The sequence below is a fragment of the Eucalyptus grandis genome, chromosome 1 (assembly GCF_016545825.1).
Source record: "Eucalyptus grandis isolate ANBG69807.140 chromosome 1, ASM1654582v1, whole genome shotgun sequence".
Taxonomy (NCBI): domain Eukaryota; kingdom Viridiplantae; phylum Streptophyta; class Magnoliopsida; order Myrtales; family Myrtaceae; genus Eucalyptus; species Eucalyptus grandis.
The window spans coordinates 29,750,220-29,768,321 of NC_052612.1; the positions used below are offsets into that span (position 1 = coordinate 29,750,220).

The 18,102-nt window shown below is 40.9% G+C and overlaps 2 protein-coding genes across 2 annotated transcripts; one reads left to right on the forward strand and one right to left on the reverse strand.

Moving 5' to 3' along the window:
* Positions 1-465: 465 nt before the first annotated feature.
* Positions 466-2,529, forward strand: LOC104438931 (UDP-glycosyltransferase 73D1). Its single transcript, XM_010052081.3, has one exon. The coding sequence runs from the start codon at positions 806-808 to the stop codon at positions 2,279-2,281; it is 1,476 nt and encodes a 491-aa protein (XP_010050383.2). The 5' UTR covers positions 466-805; the 3' UTR covers positions 2,282-2,529.
* Positions 2,530-3,200: 671 nt separating this feature from the next.
* Positions 3,201-14,469, reverse strand: LOC104438914. Its single transcript, XM_039311885.1, is given in 22 exon segments — positions 3,201-3,610; positions 3,693-3,833; positions 4,718-4,811; positions 4,900-4,956; positions 5,069-5,133; positions 7,975-8,220; positions 8,330-8,386; positions 8,509-8,566; positions 8,735-8,876; positions 8,879-8,938; positions 10,105-10,271; positions 10,359-10,411; positions 10,490-10,549; positions 10,631-10,712; positions 10,829-10,921; positions 11,830-11,916; positions 11,996-12,109; positions 12,180-12,272; positions 12,629-12,737; positions 12,900-13,104; positions 13,211-13,282; positions 13,389-14,469. Coding segments are annotated over 22 exon segments (2,844 nt in total). The 5' UTR covers positions 14,070-14,469; the 3' UTR covers positions 3,201-3,502.
* Positions 14,470-18,102: the final 3,633 nt, after the last annotated feature.

Genomic DNA, 18,102 nt, shown 5'->3' on the forward strand with positions numbered 1-18,102 from the left:
GCGAAAACTTTTTTTGTCTCATTCGCCTAACCTTGAATTCTTGATTCGCTATTAGTTAACTGCTATTTGAAGAAGTAAGCTGAATCAGAATTTTTTAATATGATATGTTACTCAATAATAAAATGAACCTTTGAGTAAGTTATTAGCAAAGTAAAATATGTATGTAATCAAACTAAATCTGAACCACTAAAAATGGACTCCATACAGATTCCATCATATCTAACAATTCAAATTTAATTTAGTACATATACCGGATTCGCCGGATAATTTCTCGGGATGCTTAGATTATTCTAGTGCTGTCCAAACGTGGTTCGAGCAAACATCGTGTCAAGGCGAACAGAAAGCTTCAGCTTCCAGGCAGCTTCCCGAGCTCGTCTCTTTTGTTTTTGTTATTCTCCGTTTTTTGGTCGAGTCTTTTGTTGTTGATTAAAAAATAAACAAATGGCAGTTGTATCAGATCTTGGCTATTAATTAAATCGAGCAAAGTACAGTCTTGACTTCTATCAAGAATGGTTCAAAGTCAAAACTGTTCACTTGAAAACTCAAGACCGATCTCAGTCGGCAGAGGCCGCATTCTTTGGAAACGAGAGTAACGTTCCCGATTTTTTAGGCAGTCACACCTGCCAAGGAAGGATCAGGTGAAACTTATGCATATAAAGCATGGAGTTCAACCAAACCATCATCACACTTTTTGAAACTTTCACCTCAGCTTTATCTTTTGAAAGTCCTAGCAGTGTAAACAAATTCCTCCCCCAGTGCGCCTCCTGCCGCGTTCCCTGAATCGATCTAACAGTTCCGTTCCATCATGTCTTTGCCATCCCAATCCGTTCACATCGTGTTCATTCCGCTCCTGGCGCAGGGCCATATGATTCCTTTGGTGGACATGGCACGGATTTTCGCTTCACGGGGAGCGGTCGCTACTATATACACGACCCCTGTCAATGCCCGCAGGTTCAGAACCACCGTGGATCGATGTGGCGAACTCGGAATGCCAATCCAGCTCGTGGAAATCCCTTTCCCGTGTGAAGAAGTGGGGCTCCCTATTGGGTACGAGAATCTCGATATCCTCCCGTCGCCAGAGCTGCTGGCCAAGTTCTATAATGCCATGGGAAAACTGCAAGAACCAATTGAGAAGCACCTGCGAGAACAAACTACTGCTCCTAGCTGCATAATATCGGACAAATACATATTTTGGTCATCCGAAACCGCCCAAAGATTTGGAGTTCCGAGATTCGTTTTTCATGCAACGTGTTGCTTCTCCGTGTTGAGCGCTCATAATGTGAAACACTCCAAATGCTCGGATTCGATTACTTCCGACATGGAACCGTTTGAGGTGCCGGGGATGCCAAAGGGGTTCAAGATCACGAAAGCGCAGCTTCCAGGGACAACCGTGCGTCAACAGGATTTCGAAGTCTTCCGTGGGAAGATACAGGAAGCTGAAATGGCAGCTCAAGGGGTCGTGCTCAATAGCTTCGCTGAGCTGGAGCATGGGTGCATCGAGGCATACCAAAAGGCGATTGGGAAAAGAGTTTGGTGCGTCGGACCAGTTTCTTTGTGCAACAAAGACGAGTCCGACATGTTTCAGAGAGGAAAAGAGGCCTCGAGCGATGCAGAAAAATGCATGGCGTGGCTCGATTCAATGAAGCCGCAATCAGTGATTTATGCCTGCTTAGGAAGTCTATGCCGTTTAGCCCCATCGCAGCTGATGGAGCTAGGGAAGGGCTTAGTAGCATCGCAACAGCCTTTCGTTTGGGTGATCAAAAGGGGAGAGGGAGATTCGGAATTAGAGAACTGGTTAATGGAGGAAAGATTTGAGGAAAGGGTCAAAGAAAGAGGGACTGTGATAAGAGGGTGGGCTCCTCAGGTCGCCATTCTGTCTCACCGAGCGATCGGAGGATTCCTAACACACTGCGGTTGGAACTCAGCCCTAGAAGGCGTGTGCTCAGGGCTGCCGATGATAACTTGGCCTCTCTTCTCCGAGCAGTTCGCGAATGAGGCGCTCCTGGTGGACATACTGAAAATTGGAGTCCGAGTGGGCACGAAGGTGCCGATGAGATGGGGAGAGGAAACGAAGGTCGGCATCTTGGTGAGGGAAGATGAGATCGCGAGGGCTATCGATGCACTGGTGTCGGAGGATGAAGAAGGAGAAGAGAGGAGGAAGAGAGCAGCTGAACTTGGGGAGAAGGCAAGACAGGCGACGCAGGAGGGAGGGTCTTCCCACTCCGATGTGTCGAGGGTGTTGCAGTACATCATGGCAGGACCGACCCAGGAAGCTGTTTGATGCTGTCATATAGTTTTCATGTAATTAGGCAAGATATGAATCGTGGATTGAATAAGTGCATTCAACTGAATGCACCGAACACATCATGCTGTGTTTCACCCATACTCAAGACTGTTCCGTATCAGTTTAGCCACCACCTTACGTCACGTCGCACGAATTGCAAATGACCGACTTTTATCATGTCCATGTCCCATCGATGCGCAGGCATATAAGAATTTAATGATCGTCATTCCGGTCCAACTTCAACATAGAATTTCCTACGCATAGTATGCTCCTGACCTTTGGTCAGGATCGCTTTTGAGATTTTCATCACTCTTATTTCCTTATTTCAAATGTCATGATCCAGCATGTGCAGTGACAACTAAGTTGAAATGGAGAAGGATGACAACAAATATCTCACTAAGATACATGGATGGAACAACAGCGAGCAACTAATCTGCTGCCCTCTGCTCAAGTTTTCCTTGAAACCAAGAATCCGACTAAACAGCAGCATCTCATCACTTCCGCAATAACTACCCCGGATAACTGTAATCCTAAGATTTTGAAGGATAAAAAAAAACACTCTGCTCAGCACGACATTAAGATCAAAAAGATCCGATTCGTGTGACAATTGTGGAGAATAAATACTGCCAGTTAGTCGTGGGATTGATCCATATGGCTGGAGAAAAAGAATATGTAGTGCAGTGGCCGAGCCGAAAGGGCTTTTTAAGCATCCATAACATCTCTCCCCAATAATGGATCTGATATTTCCTGACCTTGGAGGACACCACACCACTACCACCTTACTTTTAAGATATCAGATTAGATCCTAGATACTAGGTGCATTGCTATTGCCTACAGGCACATCACAATACATGTCATATATCATACAGCAAACAGGAAATAAAAGAAAAGAAATCGAAAGCGAGCACACTTAAGCTTCCAAAGAAATGGATCGGCAAAATAGCATAACTATCATATTGAACCTTTGCTTACTCGGAACGTTTTTCCTTTAAGCATTACAAAAAAGCAAAGTTCAAGCTTCCGCCAATTCCCCCTCCTTTCAACCTATCCCTGTGACCTTTTTTTTTTTTTTTTTTTTTTTTTAATGGTCGAAGGGGGCCAAAAATTGTGAATAATATACAAAATTGCAACACTAAAAAGGAAGGGGAAGAAAGCATGTACAAGAGAGAACCCAACTAAACTCTGCCAATAAACAACTCTAAAAAGGAAATCCTGAAACTAACATATTCCAGCATCGTCAAAGCTGCACCTTGGAACTGGTTTTTGCAGCATAGATGTCCCTTTGAAAGTGACCATCTGGCTGCAGATTTTCCTATAACTAGTGAGCTGCAGATTAAGAACATATCCATGTTAGCAGTGATAAGAAAGCACATAATAGAGTGCAAGATAAATTGATCCGATAAAACACCTGGTCAAGTTCCATCTTTACGAAACCAAATTTGTCAGTCCATATAGACTCCGCTTCTGCAGCAGCTGGTAGCACAAGGCTCCTTACATTCAAGAAACCCAGCAGTTTCTGAATGCAAGAGAACAGTAGTTGAAAGTAGCCCTGATTGAAAATATGAGATCAAAGCCAGTTGAGTAACAATTCATAGTGGTTAACATTTCTATGACTACCTCATCAAATTGATTAGATTCCATGACACTGAGAAACTGATGGACATGAGGCAAACCATGCATGGTGCTTTACAAAAGAGTAGAGAAACCACTTGCACAATCACATTTTGAGCAACTGCTGAGGTGCGTTTCTTTTTTCACATTAAAGATAGACATTCGGTATGTACAGTAAAGTCTCCCTAAATTTGATGAAAACTGCTCAAATCCCAAACTGCATCACCAATTCAGAGAATATAAGTCATGTCCACAGCTTCAAATATCACACTGAAACCCAAACAAAGAATGAAAATCACTATTTTTTAGGGATAAGAAGGGGCTGCCTAAAGAGTGTAGTCCCAAATATTCTAATGCAGTAGTGGTGAGATTTATTGGAAACCAGAACTGTTCTGGTCAGTACCCTATGGCAAAAATGAGAATTTCATGCATCCTGATCAAGATGAGATTGTAAGTGCTTGTTGAATTACAAAAAGTAGCATTCCTCATTTTGTGGGGAAAGCTGACATACCATTGCAAAAGGTAATTTCTGGGGACAAATAGCCACTAAAAGAAACAGGGAAAGATGTGGAAGTAGACTCTGAAGAAAAATCTAGAATATCTCAAGCTTCAAGAAGATTTGAAACAAAAGAAAGCACAACGGCATGACATGATCTGCCACTGACCCCACACAAACATAACACTTCGTCTTTTTAGTAAAAGTCATCTTCCTCAAATTTTTTTCTTTAAATGTGAAAAAGTGGAATTTCATTACTAGATAATTTGGGTAGGCAGAACTGTCAAACCATATCAAAACACCTGAAGAGAGCAACATAATTTAACCTGGTCATGACTGCCCTTTTTTGTCGCTACTAAGGGGAGTTCAGCCAATTCTTGTCCGAAAATCCTAAGAATTCCTGCTGATACAACAATTGAGCTGCAATAATTGCACCACCAAAAAAAAAAAAAAAATCAAAATCCCTTCACTCCTGTTGATCTGCTTTGAGGTGCGCAAAGGTTCTTACTTGACAATTAGCACTGCGCAGTACATTCCACTGTACTCTTGGTTCCTCGTGCACCTTCTGCAGATAATGCAAGCAGACACACATACATTAACTTTAAAGGGTTAAGATATTCAGTTGCGGAGTCAAAGATGGCAATACGCAAGTTCAACCCTAATGGCTGGAGACTTACCCATACACCATTGAAGGAATGAGATCACGGTTCGTCGTAGGATCAACTATTGGGTCAAAGCATTCCTGAAAAGTTACGGTTGAATTCTCTAATTAATGGTTACTCTGATAGTGTTGCGTTCTATTTTCAAACATTTTTTACATGCAATTTTTTGTTTGTATAAACCAAAAATAGAAAAAGATGGACTGCGAACGCAAAGTCAGGCTTGAAAATTATTTTACTAAAATATTGCCAATAACAGACATTCAGCCAGATCACATGACAGCTGGCCAAGATCCGGAGAAAGGCATAGAGTTTTGTGATTGCAATCCAAAAATTACAACCACCAACAATATAAAAAGGCACCGCCAGCAGCATGTTCCCACAAAATGGTGGAAATGTGACTGTCAGTTTAATCAGCAAAGGACATTAGTGCATTTTTTTGAATGAATATATACCTGCAGAATCAAAGTATATATGATACATAACAGTGTATTTGGTAAAAAGAATAATATAGTACATCATAAAAGAGTAAAGAGAGACAAACTAAAATAAACAACAATATAGGCACAATCTAGAGCATGATGACCAACAATGAATAAAACAGTAGAAAAAAGTAGCCACGGCATCATTACACCCGAGATCTTTTATTACATGATCTCCAAATGCACCACATAACCCAAAGTGGTGCAGAGCTCCAAGTTTTCTCCGATATATCACCCGCAAAGCTGAATAACCTCAGAAAATGAGGTTTACCATTCATGACTCAATCCACAATTTAACAATGGGCATGACCCATGACTTTTTGAACAGTTGAAGATTTCAACAACTTGGTCACAGTGAAGAAGGGATGATCGATAGCAAAGCCCCAATGTATGCACATACAACACTGTCAGCGATAACGAAGTGTTAATGTTGGTAATTTTCGTTCGGTAGGCATGATTTAGTATTTACTGGTGTTGGGAAGGAAGAGGGAGGGAGGAGGGGAAGGAATGTCAACAACTTTTTCTTAGCTCCTTTTTTTCTTTTTCCATTGTGTTAGCGATAGTTAAACTATCCTACTACTATAGGTAACTTTACAATTTTTCACAAGCTTATGTCATTGATATTCAGGGTAAAATATGGACCTTAGTTCTAAGGTTAAGCTTGAGTATTAAGTCTACTGGAACATCACCAGTAATAAACATTTATGTAGTGTTTGGAAAATGATAGAGAAAAGATGGTATGAAAAAATGGGTGGATGGGGAAACTCTTGATTTTCTGTGAGAAGCGAAAGTAGGGAACCTTTTAAGGTTTTGGGCATTTCCATCCTGATTTTCTCATTCAATTCCCAAACAAAGCTTTATGGTATTGGACATATGGTGGTTTAAGAACCATCGGGATCATAAAGAAAAATTGCTTTTACGGTCCACAAGGTACAATGAATTTTGGCTTACTCGATAATCTTCAATAACTGAGGTAGGTACTTAAATTTTGGTGCAATTCTTTTCTTCACCCTCACAACACTGATGACATGAAAATCTTTGAAATTAGCTCAGATACAATAATCGTTACCAAAATTACTAGTGATGACCAGGATGACAAAGCTTCAAATATTAAAACCTACTTTCCCACAGATTGGCAAAACAGCAAAAAGTGAAAAACGTTATGGGAAAATGCATGATGTTTGCCGCTATTTCAAAAATTTATAACAATAAACAGTGTCAAGGCGGAGGTTCCTGCTGGAAAACAACATGACATTGATGATCTGGGGGTTTAGAGATTTCAGGTCAGAAAAACTGCCAAAAATAATTTCCATGCCTAAGCTCATCTTGAGCCTGCCCATGCGATGTCCATAACCAAGACCAAACATGAAATTACTAGGCAATCTTATAATGAAAGCGACATTAAAGCAAACTATTCACCAAATCCAGGAACGCAAAGAATCAATTTCTGCCGACCCTAATGAAGGCTCAAGAGATTGATTAACTGAATCTACAACAAGTTCCTGCTAAACCCTGTTAAAACAGAATGTCCAGCTCAGGTTTCAAAGATGGTTACATCTGTTAGAATGTTACAAGATGCAACAGATCAATTTTTGGCAATAAAACATTCAGCTAAATGAGCTATAACTCTTTGTTTAGCATTTTCTTGATCTTTGGCCAGAACCAACATGCCTCAACAGAAGGAATGAATCCAGTTTATATCATGTGGTGAAGTTTGCATCAAATGTAAGCTAGAAGGTGCAAATCGCAAAAGGTCGTCACAGTAGTTAAACAATAAAACACCACCTCAAATTAACGAAAATTGAGCATATATTGGGAAATCTTAGCACCATTGGGGCCCCAAAGAGGCAAATGTTGTAACTCTAGATGAAATTGCATGTGAGTTTATAGTACTGATGCCTTCATGGTTCCTACTTATTCACCGTATGGCCCACATAACCAAGAGGGATCTGTTTTTGCACTTTTCAGGAACATCGGTATCCTACGTTCCTAAAAGTGGGAGCTTCTGGAACTTACTCATTCATGGGTGCTATTACTTGGTAGCATCTCAAATTTCAACTCCAGTGGCACAGTTGAAGAGGACTACAAGAACACTATAGCCAATTCACCTACTCCTTCAATAGCTAAAACATTCTGAAGAATTGTAAAGAGCTTTATTTCTAACCATGGGTTTCCACTTTCACTTCTGGTTGTCACAAGAATTACTAAACCATTTCTCTCACAGGTTTCTCCACTTGCTCGTGTTTGATCCAAGAGAAAGCAAACAAGAGAAACCATACTTATGTTATGCACCTAATGATAAAGTACTGAGCTCTTTTTCTCATGGTTAATCAAGTAGTGAACATCGTCTTCCACAGGTTTCCACTAGTGCATCCAGTTATTTAAGTAGACAACCGTACTCCAAACAAATCAAAATGGACATTTAGCCAGGGGTTTACTCACATGGAATATAGAAACGGCCTCTGAAAGCAATCTCCTAGACTCAGAACAAGCATAACTGCCACTCAGCAGCCTCCAGCTTGTATCATAATTGTTGACTGTTGTAAGACCTTTCTCCTCATGCTTCTTCTTTAGAATATTTAAAAGAGAGTCTTGGAGCTTCTCTTCACCACGAACAAGCAAGCCCTGCAACGTGGAGTGTATCCTACTGCAGTCTGTACAACAAAACCACTTCCCCTTTGGTAATTCCTGTCAAAAGAATTGCGTCGCCATTTTGATGATATCCAGTAGATTGTAAAAGAAGATCCCGCACAAGCAGTGTAAAGTGAAAACATGATGCAATCATCTTAATCCGTACCTTAAGAATGGCCATTCTATGATCCCTCAAGCAGCCCACATGATATTCCTTCTCACACTATGAAGGTAAAGCCAAGAAGAGATTCGTATCAGCTTCTATGTGAAAATGAATCTAAAGATTCTTGATTCCACATTGTTAAGTTCAATCCACAGTTTAAAGACCAGAGAAAAGGAAACCACCTGGTCACAGAGAATGATGGTGCGAGGACCAAATCCAGATTTGCTAAAATCATAACCTCTGTATATTACGACAGAAAAAGCTATTGAATAAGTAGATTGCAGAGAAAAGTGTTATTATGAGGTAATATGACATTCATGTAAAAAGTGCAACACAGTTCATAAAAACCTTAAAAGATACTCATAAACAAAACATAAGCCAACAAACTTTTGTGGCTATAACAACAACCTGCATAGTGCACATCCAGTGACCTCAGAACCTATGTTCTTGACAATACGAATGCATCTCTGTGTTATTTGCTCAATAGGATCAACTCCCGAAACTCTTCCAGCAGCAACAGCATTTTCATTCACGAACTTCTCTTTTGAAACATATTCTCACAAAAATTGCAGTACCATTTACCACGTGGAACATTTGTCAGAGAAGCACATTCTGCAACATAGGCAACGGAAAAGGAAAAATCATAAGGAAGTAGGTCTGTCATTTAAGCCACTAATCCCTAAAGCAGCAAAGTAACTAAGATCTCCAATGCATGGATTTGCAATATGCCTTGCATCCAAAACTAGGGAACAAGCACCAAAATGAAAACCAGAAAAAACTTTCTGAGAATAAAAACATTCATCACATGAACACACTAGCATAAAAGAAGGGGGAAGGGGAAGGATCTAGTCATGCCATCCTAGAAAACAGCTTGATCACAGTCAATGCTTAAAGCATCTGATCCTAGCTTATAGAGTAACAGAATAAAATTGAATATATGGACTTTAACAAATGACATGGAAAGACTAAAAAACAAAAACTAAAATGAAAACCAGGAAAACCTTATAAGAATAGAAACATACATCACATGAACACACTGGCATAAAAGAAGGGGGAGTGGAAGGATCTTGTCATGCCAGACTAGAAAAAAAGCTTCATAGAAGTCAATGCTTAAAGCATCTAATCCTAACTAATAGAGAAACAGAATAAAATTGAATCTCTGGACCTTAACAAATGATATGGAAAGATTTCAGGCTGTCGCCCAAACTCATCCCCAAAAAGAAAAAGAATGGAAAAGAAAACCAACAGCCGAGTCTATCATATAAACAAGAGCTTCAAAGTCAAAGCGATCCCCAAAGTCATATATATATTTAGATGGATACAATGCAAGACTGATGGAGTTTTAATCTTTTAGCAGTGCATGAGAATTCCATTATATACATAACTCCTTTTGGACTTGAAATTAAGATCAAACAGCATGCAAGTGGTGACTGGCAGATTGGTTTCTAATAATACATGAAGAGGAACCTACCATGTCCATAGTTCAATTAGACACAAATTGAAATGTTGGCCACTTAGAACTTTGTTCTACCAATGGTAGGAATCAAAGGGAAAAAATGTCTTAGAAGATCAATATCCGTGCTTCAAACATAGGTATATTTGTAGTTTGAAGTATCTCGTTCTTCTATAGTGTACAGGTAAAATATTCCCATTACAATCTTTACTTGGGCTGTGGCAATGTAGCAGCAAATATTTGTATTTACTATGTACAGAGAGAGAGCTCGGTGTACGTCTTGATATGTAAATTCTTAAACTATACAGAATAACTAAGGAATCACCTTTATGGAAAGCTCTTGGGCAACCATCACAGAGCACAAGGTTCCCCCCATCTGCACAAATAATGCACAGGTTGTCATTATCCTTGGCAGAATATTTTCGCCCTTTTGATAGAGAGATTGCCAATTCATGGAGGGAAACCCCATTGGATGTGTAAATATTTGAATAGCTGTCAAATAAAAACAGAACAGATATGTCAGTTGGCTTCTCTTGCAAAAGAAAAGGTAAGAGGCAAAAGGTAAAAGGAAATACTAACGGCTTCTTGCGAGAAGCCCAGCCAGCATGAACTTCAAACTGTGAGGGGCTAACCTGCATATTAATGTTAGCTAACATATGTACATTCTTCAAAAGTTGTAGTAACTGTAGTTTAAAGGAAGAAACTAGTACCTCACAGTTGCAGCATCTGCAAAATATCCCAAAACCCTTTTTGTAACCCTCGAGTAATTTCTGTTCACAAAAAAACCACCGATTTCAAATTGGCAATTTTGTTTTCAGTGCGCACTTGAGTACCCCTTTTAGTAAGCATACCTGTCCTCGTGAATAATAAGCCACCTCAGTTCCATCAGGCAACCCATCTTCCTCAAAAACCAATTTGTGCAACCTCTGATCTCTTCAGAAAGATGACAGCGAACAGATAGAAGAGATGACTGTTAACTTTCAAGAAAGAAAACATGTAGGATAACCAAAATCCACGAACTAGATCCAGAGAAGAAAATAAAATCTAACTTTATAGTTATCTTCCACTGACTCTTCTTTTGTAAAGTGATAGGCACTGAAGAACTCTTCACATACTGGACCTTTGAAACAAATTTTGGTGACCTGAAACAAAATATGACAATATGGAAAATTCAACAAGAAACTCAAATTAATGGCAAAATGTAAAGGATCATAAAGAATGCACAGTGATTGTCTCTCTATCAATGCCAGGCATTTATTTCTTGAGAACTTATATCAGCTGACTTGCATAACTGAAACACAATCCAGTCACCAATGCCAACTAAAAATCAAATGTGACAAAGGCACAATATTTGCTCTAATTTTTAATTCACCAATAAATAGGAGAGATAACTGTAAGCTTTGGAGAAAGAATAACATGATAACCACAAATATCTGAAGGGGAGAACATAGAATTGAACTTTATAGCTGTCTTCCATTGACGCTTCCACATTGAAATGAGGCTTCCACATTGAAATGAGAAGTACTGAAGAAATCTTCAAAAACCTAGATACTGAATGCGATGTATGTGACCAGAAACAAACTAAAAGAATATGGCAGATTCAACAAGAAAGTCTCATCTATGCAAAGAATTTTTAAAAACTTAAACAAAACAATAAGCTGACTTGTGCAGATGAAAGAGACAACACAGACTCCGATCCCGACAATAAATCCAACATGAGATAGGCAAAATGTTTGCTCTACCTTTGATCCGCCATTAATAACAAAGAGACAAGCAGGAAAGAAATATAGAGATGCAGTGTGCATAATTTACTGGAGAAGGCAGATTTAAAGAACATGAAAGAGCCTGATGAATGATATGTGCCTGCTAGAAATTCACCAAAAATAAAAAACAGAGAGAGAGACTATGCTGTAGGTCATATTGCATCCATCTTTCTTCATACATTTCTACATAAAACAGATTACACCCTAGTAAAAAGAACTAATCACTAAAATGGACTTGCAAAACTATGCCTCACTGAATGAGAGATAAGCATTATAGTGGAACTAACTTCATCTTCAGCTGACTCTTCGTTTGTGGAGAAATAAGAGCACATGCACTTCGAGATGCTTTCAAAATTAGATCTGCTCCAGGTGACCTGTTGCAAAGCAATGAGCAAGGCAGGATAAGATACAAACACTCAAGATAGAAGTGTACTACACTGAAACACAATTTACCTAGATTCAGAGGATTCCAGCTTTCTGGATGTTTTCCACAGAGTCCCCTTTGGATAAGAAATAACCGCTAAACCATTATCAGCAGACTTTGACATTCGAAGCTTGTTCGCAGACCTGAGATAAATACATGCAAACATCTCAATATACAATCTCGACATACTTCTCAGGGAGCAAACATTCTCACCGTGTCTTTCTTATCCCCACACTGCCACCAAGCAAAGAGAAACTCATTGAAGGACTCATAGAGGACTCCGAGGTTACAACTGTTCTTGCTAACCTGGAATAACATAGGCAGCATCTCTTAACAGAAGGCTTTCTTAGCATTAACATTTTGAATTCCTCAGATAAAAAATCTTACTAGTTGATATCATTAAAACAAAGCTGATAGAATTGATGGTTATAATGATGTAACACATTTCTAGATGTATTAAATTACTTTCTAGGCTATTTTCCTGTGACTTGTAGAGCATGACAATCAAAAAAGAAAAAGAAAGTCCATCAGACACTATGCAAATCAGATGGTTGTCAACGTATACAGGAAGATCACCAATAAGCCCCACCAGACTGATTCAACACGGTTCATAGCATCAGAAATTTACTAGCTACAGAGTATGACTATTAGAATAGGCATACCTAGCCCTTGAATGACTTTTGTTATTGGGTGTGCTTTGACATTTCTTTGACTGCACACATGAATTACACAAAGATCCTGCTCTGGCAACAGATAATGCAGGGAATTTACCTGAAACATGAAAAAGGAATCAAAGAGGGAAAACACAGAGAGAGAGAGAGAGAGAGAGAGAGAGAGAGAGAGAGAGAGAGAGAGTTCAGTTAGGATCCTCATGCGATGAGCCTGCTTGACAGAGAACGCTATCCTAAATAACAAGAGCAGCCATAGTCATACCTTTGCACCCTCTACAAGTGAACGATTTTTCCACAGGCGATTGATGAATAATACTTTGGACTGTACTTTCTAGCGAGTGAAGGGGAGCTTCCCTGCAAGCCCTCAACAAATCAAGCAGGCTCTTTCCATTCTCAAAGCAAGTGTACTGGGAAGCACGTTTGTAAGCACCGCACGCATGTATCTCAAATTGGGAAGGTGGAATAACCTACACATTCCCGAAATTAGGAGTAAATAAGAAAGATAAACTTGATTAATGGGTTATACCATGTTGACTAATATGAAGCCCATCATGCAAAGAACCACGCACTTACTCTGCATCCATTGCAACTAACACATGAACACAATATCCCTCCTTCTGTGATTACTCCTCGAAGCCCAGACACCTGTATGCAACCGTCAGAACTCGAGCATTATAACGCCAAGAGCAAATTCTCACTCATGAGTCTTCAGTTTTCATATCGGTCATCATTTATAACATAAACTACGTACCGCGTTGCCGCCCCCCATGTAAACTACAGTTACCCCATCGAGCAAACCAGTATCAAAGAGATCAGTGACCGTCGCCAATTCCTGTTTCCACACAATCGTCTTCGACATTTTCGATTCCGGGTTATTTCGAGCGGCTCTAACGGTGGTCTCGGCATTTGCATCCGCCTCCACCTTCGAAGTCCCTTCGCACTCTACGGCGCGCGACGCACTTGCTACAGTCCGTCCCTCCTCGATCTTAAGCACCGGAGACGTCTCGTGCAGGCCACCATCTTCTAGAATCACAACGTCTACCAATCCATCGATCTCTCCGAGCATCTTCGTTCCTTCACGAGACCGTCGCCCCCTTACAGCGCGACTGAAATCCTCCCGCACAACGACTTCCACCAGCCCGCCGTCCAGCTCTTCGTCCAGAAAGCAGCTCCGATCGGTCTCCACCTCCGCTTCACTCCCGGAAAAATCCGAAGCTACATCCGATTGCCGCTCCTCGATCGCACCATTCGCCGCGCCGCTAGCCTCGGCACACACAGCGAAGCCATTGCGCGGCTTAACCCTCCTAGCATACACAATCAGGGAAGACGAACCGTTCAGCCTCTTGCCGCCGCCGCCGCCGCTCGAATCCCGACCGAATCGGGCGCGGAACCGCGTCGTCTCGCCTCCTTCCGAATCCCACTCCTGCTTCATATCGTCTCCACCGCCCCCCCGAAATCCGGCTCAGAAACCCGCAGAAATCGCCAAAGGAGAGCAGATCAAAACGACGCCGCGCGAGCGCGCGAACCGGCACCGAGAGAATCCGGAGACGGCGACGGCGGCGACGAACCGAGCGCGGAGGCCCGGGCCATGCGGAATCGGCGGAGGGGAGCGCGGCCGGGGAAGCGATCGGGGTCGAGAAGGGGGCGGGCGGGGGAGGGTTTCGCCGGCGGAGGATTCGGAGGCGCGGAGGCGGAAGGGGATTTGATGGGGAAGCTTGAAGATGAAGGAAGAATAAGAGAGAAAGAGAGAGAGAGAGAGAGAGAGAGAGAGACCACAGTCGTTGAGGAGAGAGAGTGGATCAGTGTGTGTGCTTTTCGGGAAGCGGAGGGGGGAGGAGTATGCAGCGAGAGCCGAGAGGGACGGTGGCAGATCCGTAGATATGATCAAAAAGGAGCAGCTTGAAAGCCACCTCGCGGCACTGGACCAAAATGCCCCCCCGTCGATCGATAAAATAAAAATCACAACACCAGGTGAATATCCATTTATCTGTGTCTCCCTGCCGTCCCACACAGCAAAGCATTATCACAAGACTCTCGTTTAGGCTCCGCTACTTATTTCGCGAAAAAAACGAACGATTTAAAAATAATTATTTGTACCACTCGAAATAATTGTTGAATGAAAAATATTTTCGTTTATTTATTTATTTTTTAAGCGATATAGCGATCATTTCTAAAAAACAATGCTTTTTAAATCGTTCATTTTTCATGAAATAAACGAAACCTAATATGTCTATTTCTTTTTACTATTTATAACTTGTTTCTATAAATTTCTTCTTTTTTTTTACGTTGGTTTTTCACCTTTCAACCACGAGTATATTATAACTTGTAAAGACGTAATTGCACATAAATTTAACTAATTCATATTAATATTTCTATAATTTTGTTGGCGTCATTTATTACTTACCACTTTACGACTCTAATCAGTAAGAAAATATTGATGTAACGTACAATGGGATTTTCTCAGCCGACTTGCCAATTTAGATTCTTAGCTTAAGCTACATTTATTTGAGGGAAAATTTCATAATAAAGAAAAATACTTTCCGAAAATTTATTTTTTAAGAAAATGATTAGTTTTCTGATGTTTGATGATATGTGATCGAAAATGTTTTATGGAGTACGGATCTCAATTGAAAAATGATTTCGATCTCATAAATTTATCTCAAACCATGAAAAAATTGGATCTTTTAAATACTTTATATTTTTTCCTTTTTGTCTTTGTTATTTTAACTTCTTTCTCCACCAATTGTCGAACCTTAGCGATCAACCTCAAGCAAGCTCAGGCCTTGCCATATCCGGCAAGGCTCAATCTTGCCTAATAAGAACCAAGTCAAGCCACATTGGCCTGTGGCTATGGCCGGTCACCAACCATCGCCGAGGCCTAGTTGTTAGAAAATAATATTCTTGTATTGGAGGAAAAATACAGTATTTATTGTAACTAGAAAAATAATAAATCTAAGAAAGCGATAATAATAATAATATAATAATCAATCCAATGTCTATAAAATATTTACATAAAAGATGCTAAACCACAACCAAAATACAAACTTGTCAATTGTAATAAAATTAATAGGAAATTAAATAGGAAGAGGTACAATTAACCAAATCTCTTTAAGACAATTAGTTCATGTCAACAATGTTAAGCAACTTCATGAACTACATCTCTCAAGATATAATACCTCGAATACCTTTGCATTAATACTATACAAACAAGATTTTGTCGAACACTTCTAGAATCTAATACACTTGGTTGAGTGATTTTCTAAGAGAAAATTCTTAATCCCGAATGACTCTATCTCCCACAAGCTAAAGAAGACTCAGAAAATACTATTTTTCGTGTCTTAGAATTGTGGCACGAGAGTTTAAGAGATGCATCATCAACAAGTCCATTAATTTGTCCATTAATACGAGTATAAAGCTGCTAGAATTGAGAGATGAGTCCTTTAATGGATCCATTAATTCGTCCATTAATGCATCCATGAAATTGCTACATGAGAGTCGAATAAATGCGTCAAGTAACACATCATAAAACCACCACAAGAGGACTGAAGAGATGTGCCCATTAATGCAACCAAAAAAAAAAAAAAAATTTAGTCGATCATACTCTACTCATATTCTAACTCTCACGCTCAGATTTTTGCCCAGCAAGAAATATTTTTTTTTTCACCGTTCCTACTCTACTTATATTCTAACTCTCACGCTCAAACTTTTGCCCTTTTTTTAATCAGTCCTACTCTACTCATATTCTAACTCTCACGCTCAGACTTTTGCTCTGCCTCCTTGCAAGGGGTGGGAGTCAAAACCTACTCTTGAAACTAATTCGTCCACACCCCAATCCCCTAAAAAGGTGGGGCGTTCGACACCCCCAACCCCCTGAAAAGGTGGGGATTCGAACCCCCTCACCTCTCCGGAAACTAATTCGTCCACACCCCAACCCTCACCCCGAAGGGGTGGGGATTCGAACCCCACCTCTCCATTCCATGTTGGAATGGTGACCATTAGGTAAACTCAATGATTAATATATATATATATATATATATATATATATATATATATATATATATTGCACATAGCTAAAGAGATGTGAACTTATGTTGAGTCATCAACAACTTATAATTACAACAATCCTTCACACTAATAGCTCAACATAACATTTTCTTTTTTTAACTCAAAGAATTCCCAGTGTGCCCGTGGAGATAAACTGCATCAAGGTAAGTAACTTTCACTTTAGTGAAAGTCTATCGAACTTACTTAACTAGTTGATGGACTAAACCTTGAATTGCTAGTTGCTAATGTAAGTCCAAAAAATAGATTTCACACAAAGTATTGTCAATTTAAGATTGGTTCTCGGGTTGTGTCCATTCGTTTAACCCTAAACCTCTCAAGATTCATGTGTGATTTAGAAAATTTAATCTTTAAAGATTTTCATTGAGTCAGCTAGGTTCACATATATAGGTGCATTCTATCAAAGGTATCTTACCTTACCTTACTAAGATTTTGAATTCTGAGTTATAGGAATAATTAAGGCTCCGTTCGTTTCACGGAAAATATCATGTTTCCGGAAAACATTTTCTGGAAGTCATTTTCCGGGAAAATGACTTTATTTTCCGGTGTTCGGCCAACATCTAAAATTTGAGTGGAAAATATTTTCCCTTTGTTCGTTAGCTCAAACATTTTCCTGGAAAAATTATCAAAAATTGAATTTTAATATTTTTAATTGACCCAAAAATTTATTTTATTTATTTATATTTTTAAAATAGAAATTATTATTATTTATTATTTTTTTTTTTTTCCTTTCTCTTTCCGTCTCCTTCTTCCTCCCGATTCCTCCCGAGCGGCGTCGTCCGCCGTGGCCTCCTTCCTCCTCCTTCCGCCGCCGCCACCTCCTTCCTCCCGAGCGGCTTCCACCGCCGCCACCTCCATCCTCCCAGTGGCCGACCCAAGACCCGGTGGCCAAATCCGGCGAGCTCGAGTGAGATTGAGCTCGGCCGATCTCACCCGAGCTCGCCGGATCGGCGACAAAGCTCGAGCTCGCCGGATCGGGAGCCCGAGCTCTGCCGCTAGATCCGGTGAACCGCGAGCTACGCCACGAGATCCGACGAGCTCGAAGCTCGGCCGATCTCACCCGAGCGCGCCGGATCTAGCGGCGCAGCTCGCGGCTCGCCGGATCTAGCGGGGCCCGAGCTCTGCGCTAGATCCGGTGAGCCGCGAGCTCCGCCACCGAGATCCGACGAGCTCACGGCTCGCGGCCGCACGACGAGCGGCCTGGACGGCGGGCTCCCCGCGAGCCTCCCGGCGCCTCCGCGGTGCTCCCTCTTGAGCCGGATCCTCCCGAGCGGCTTCGAGCCGCGGCGGGCGGAGCGCAGCGGCGGCGGTGGCTTCTCGGCCGGAGCAGGCGGGCAGAAGCGGCCGGGGAAGGACGTCGTCGAAGCCTCCTCTGCAGGGAGAGCAAGAAAGAGAGAGAGAAC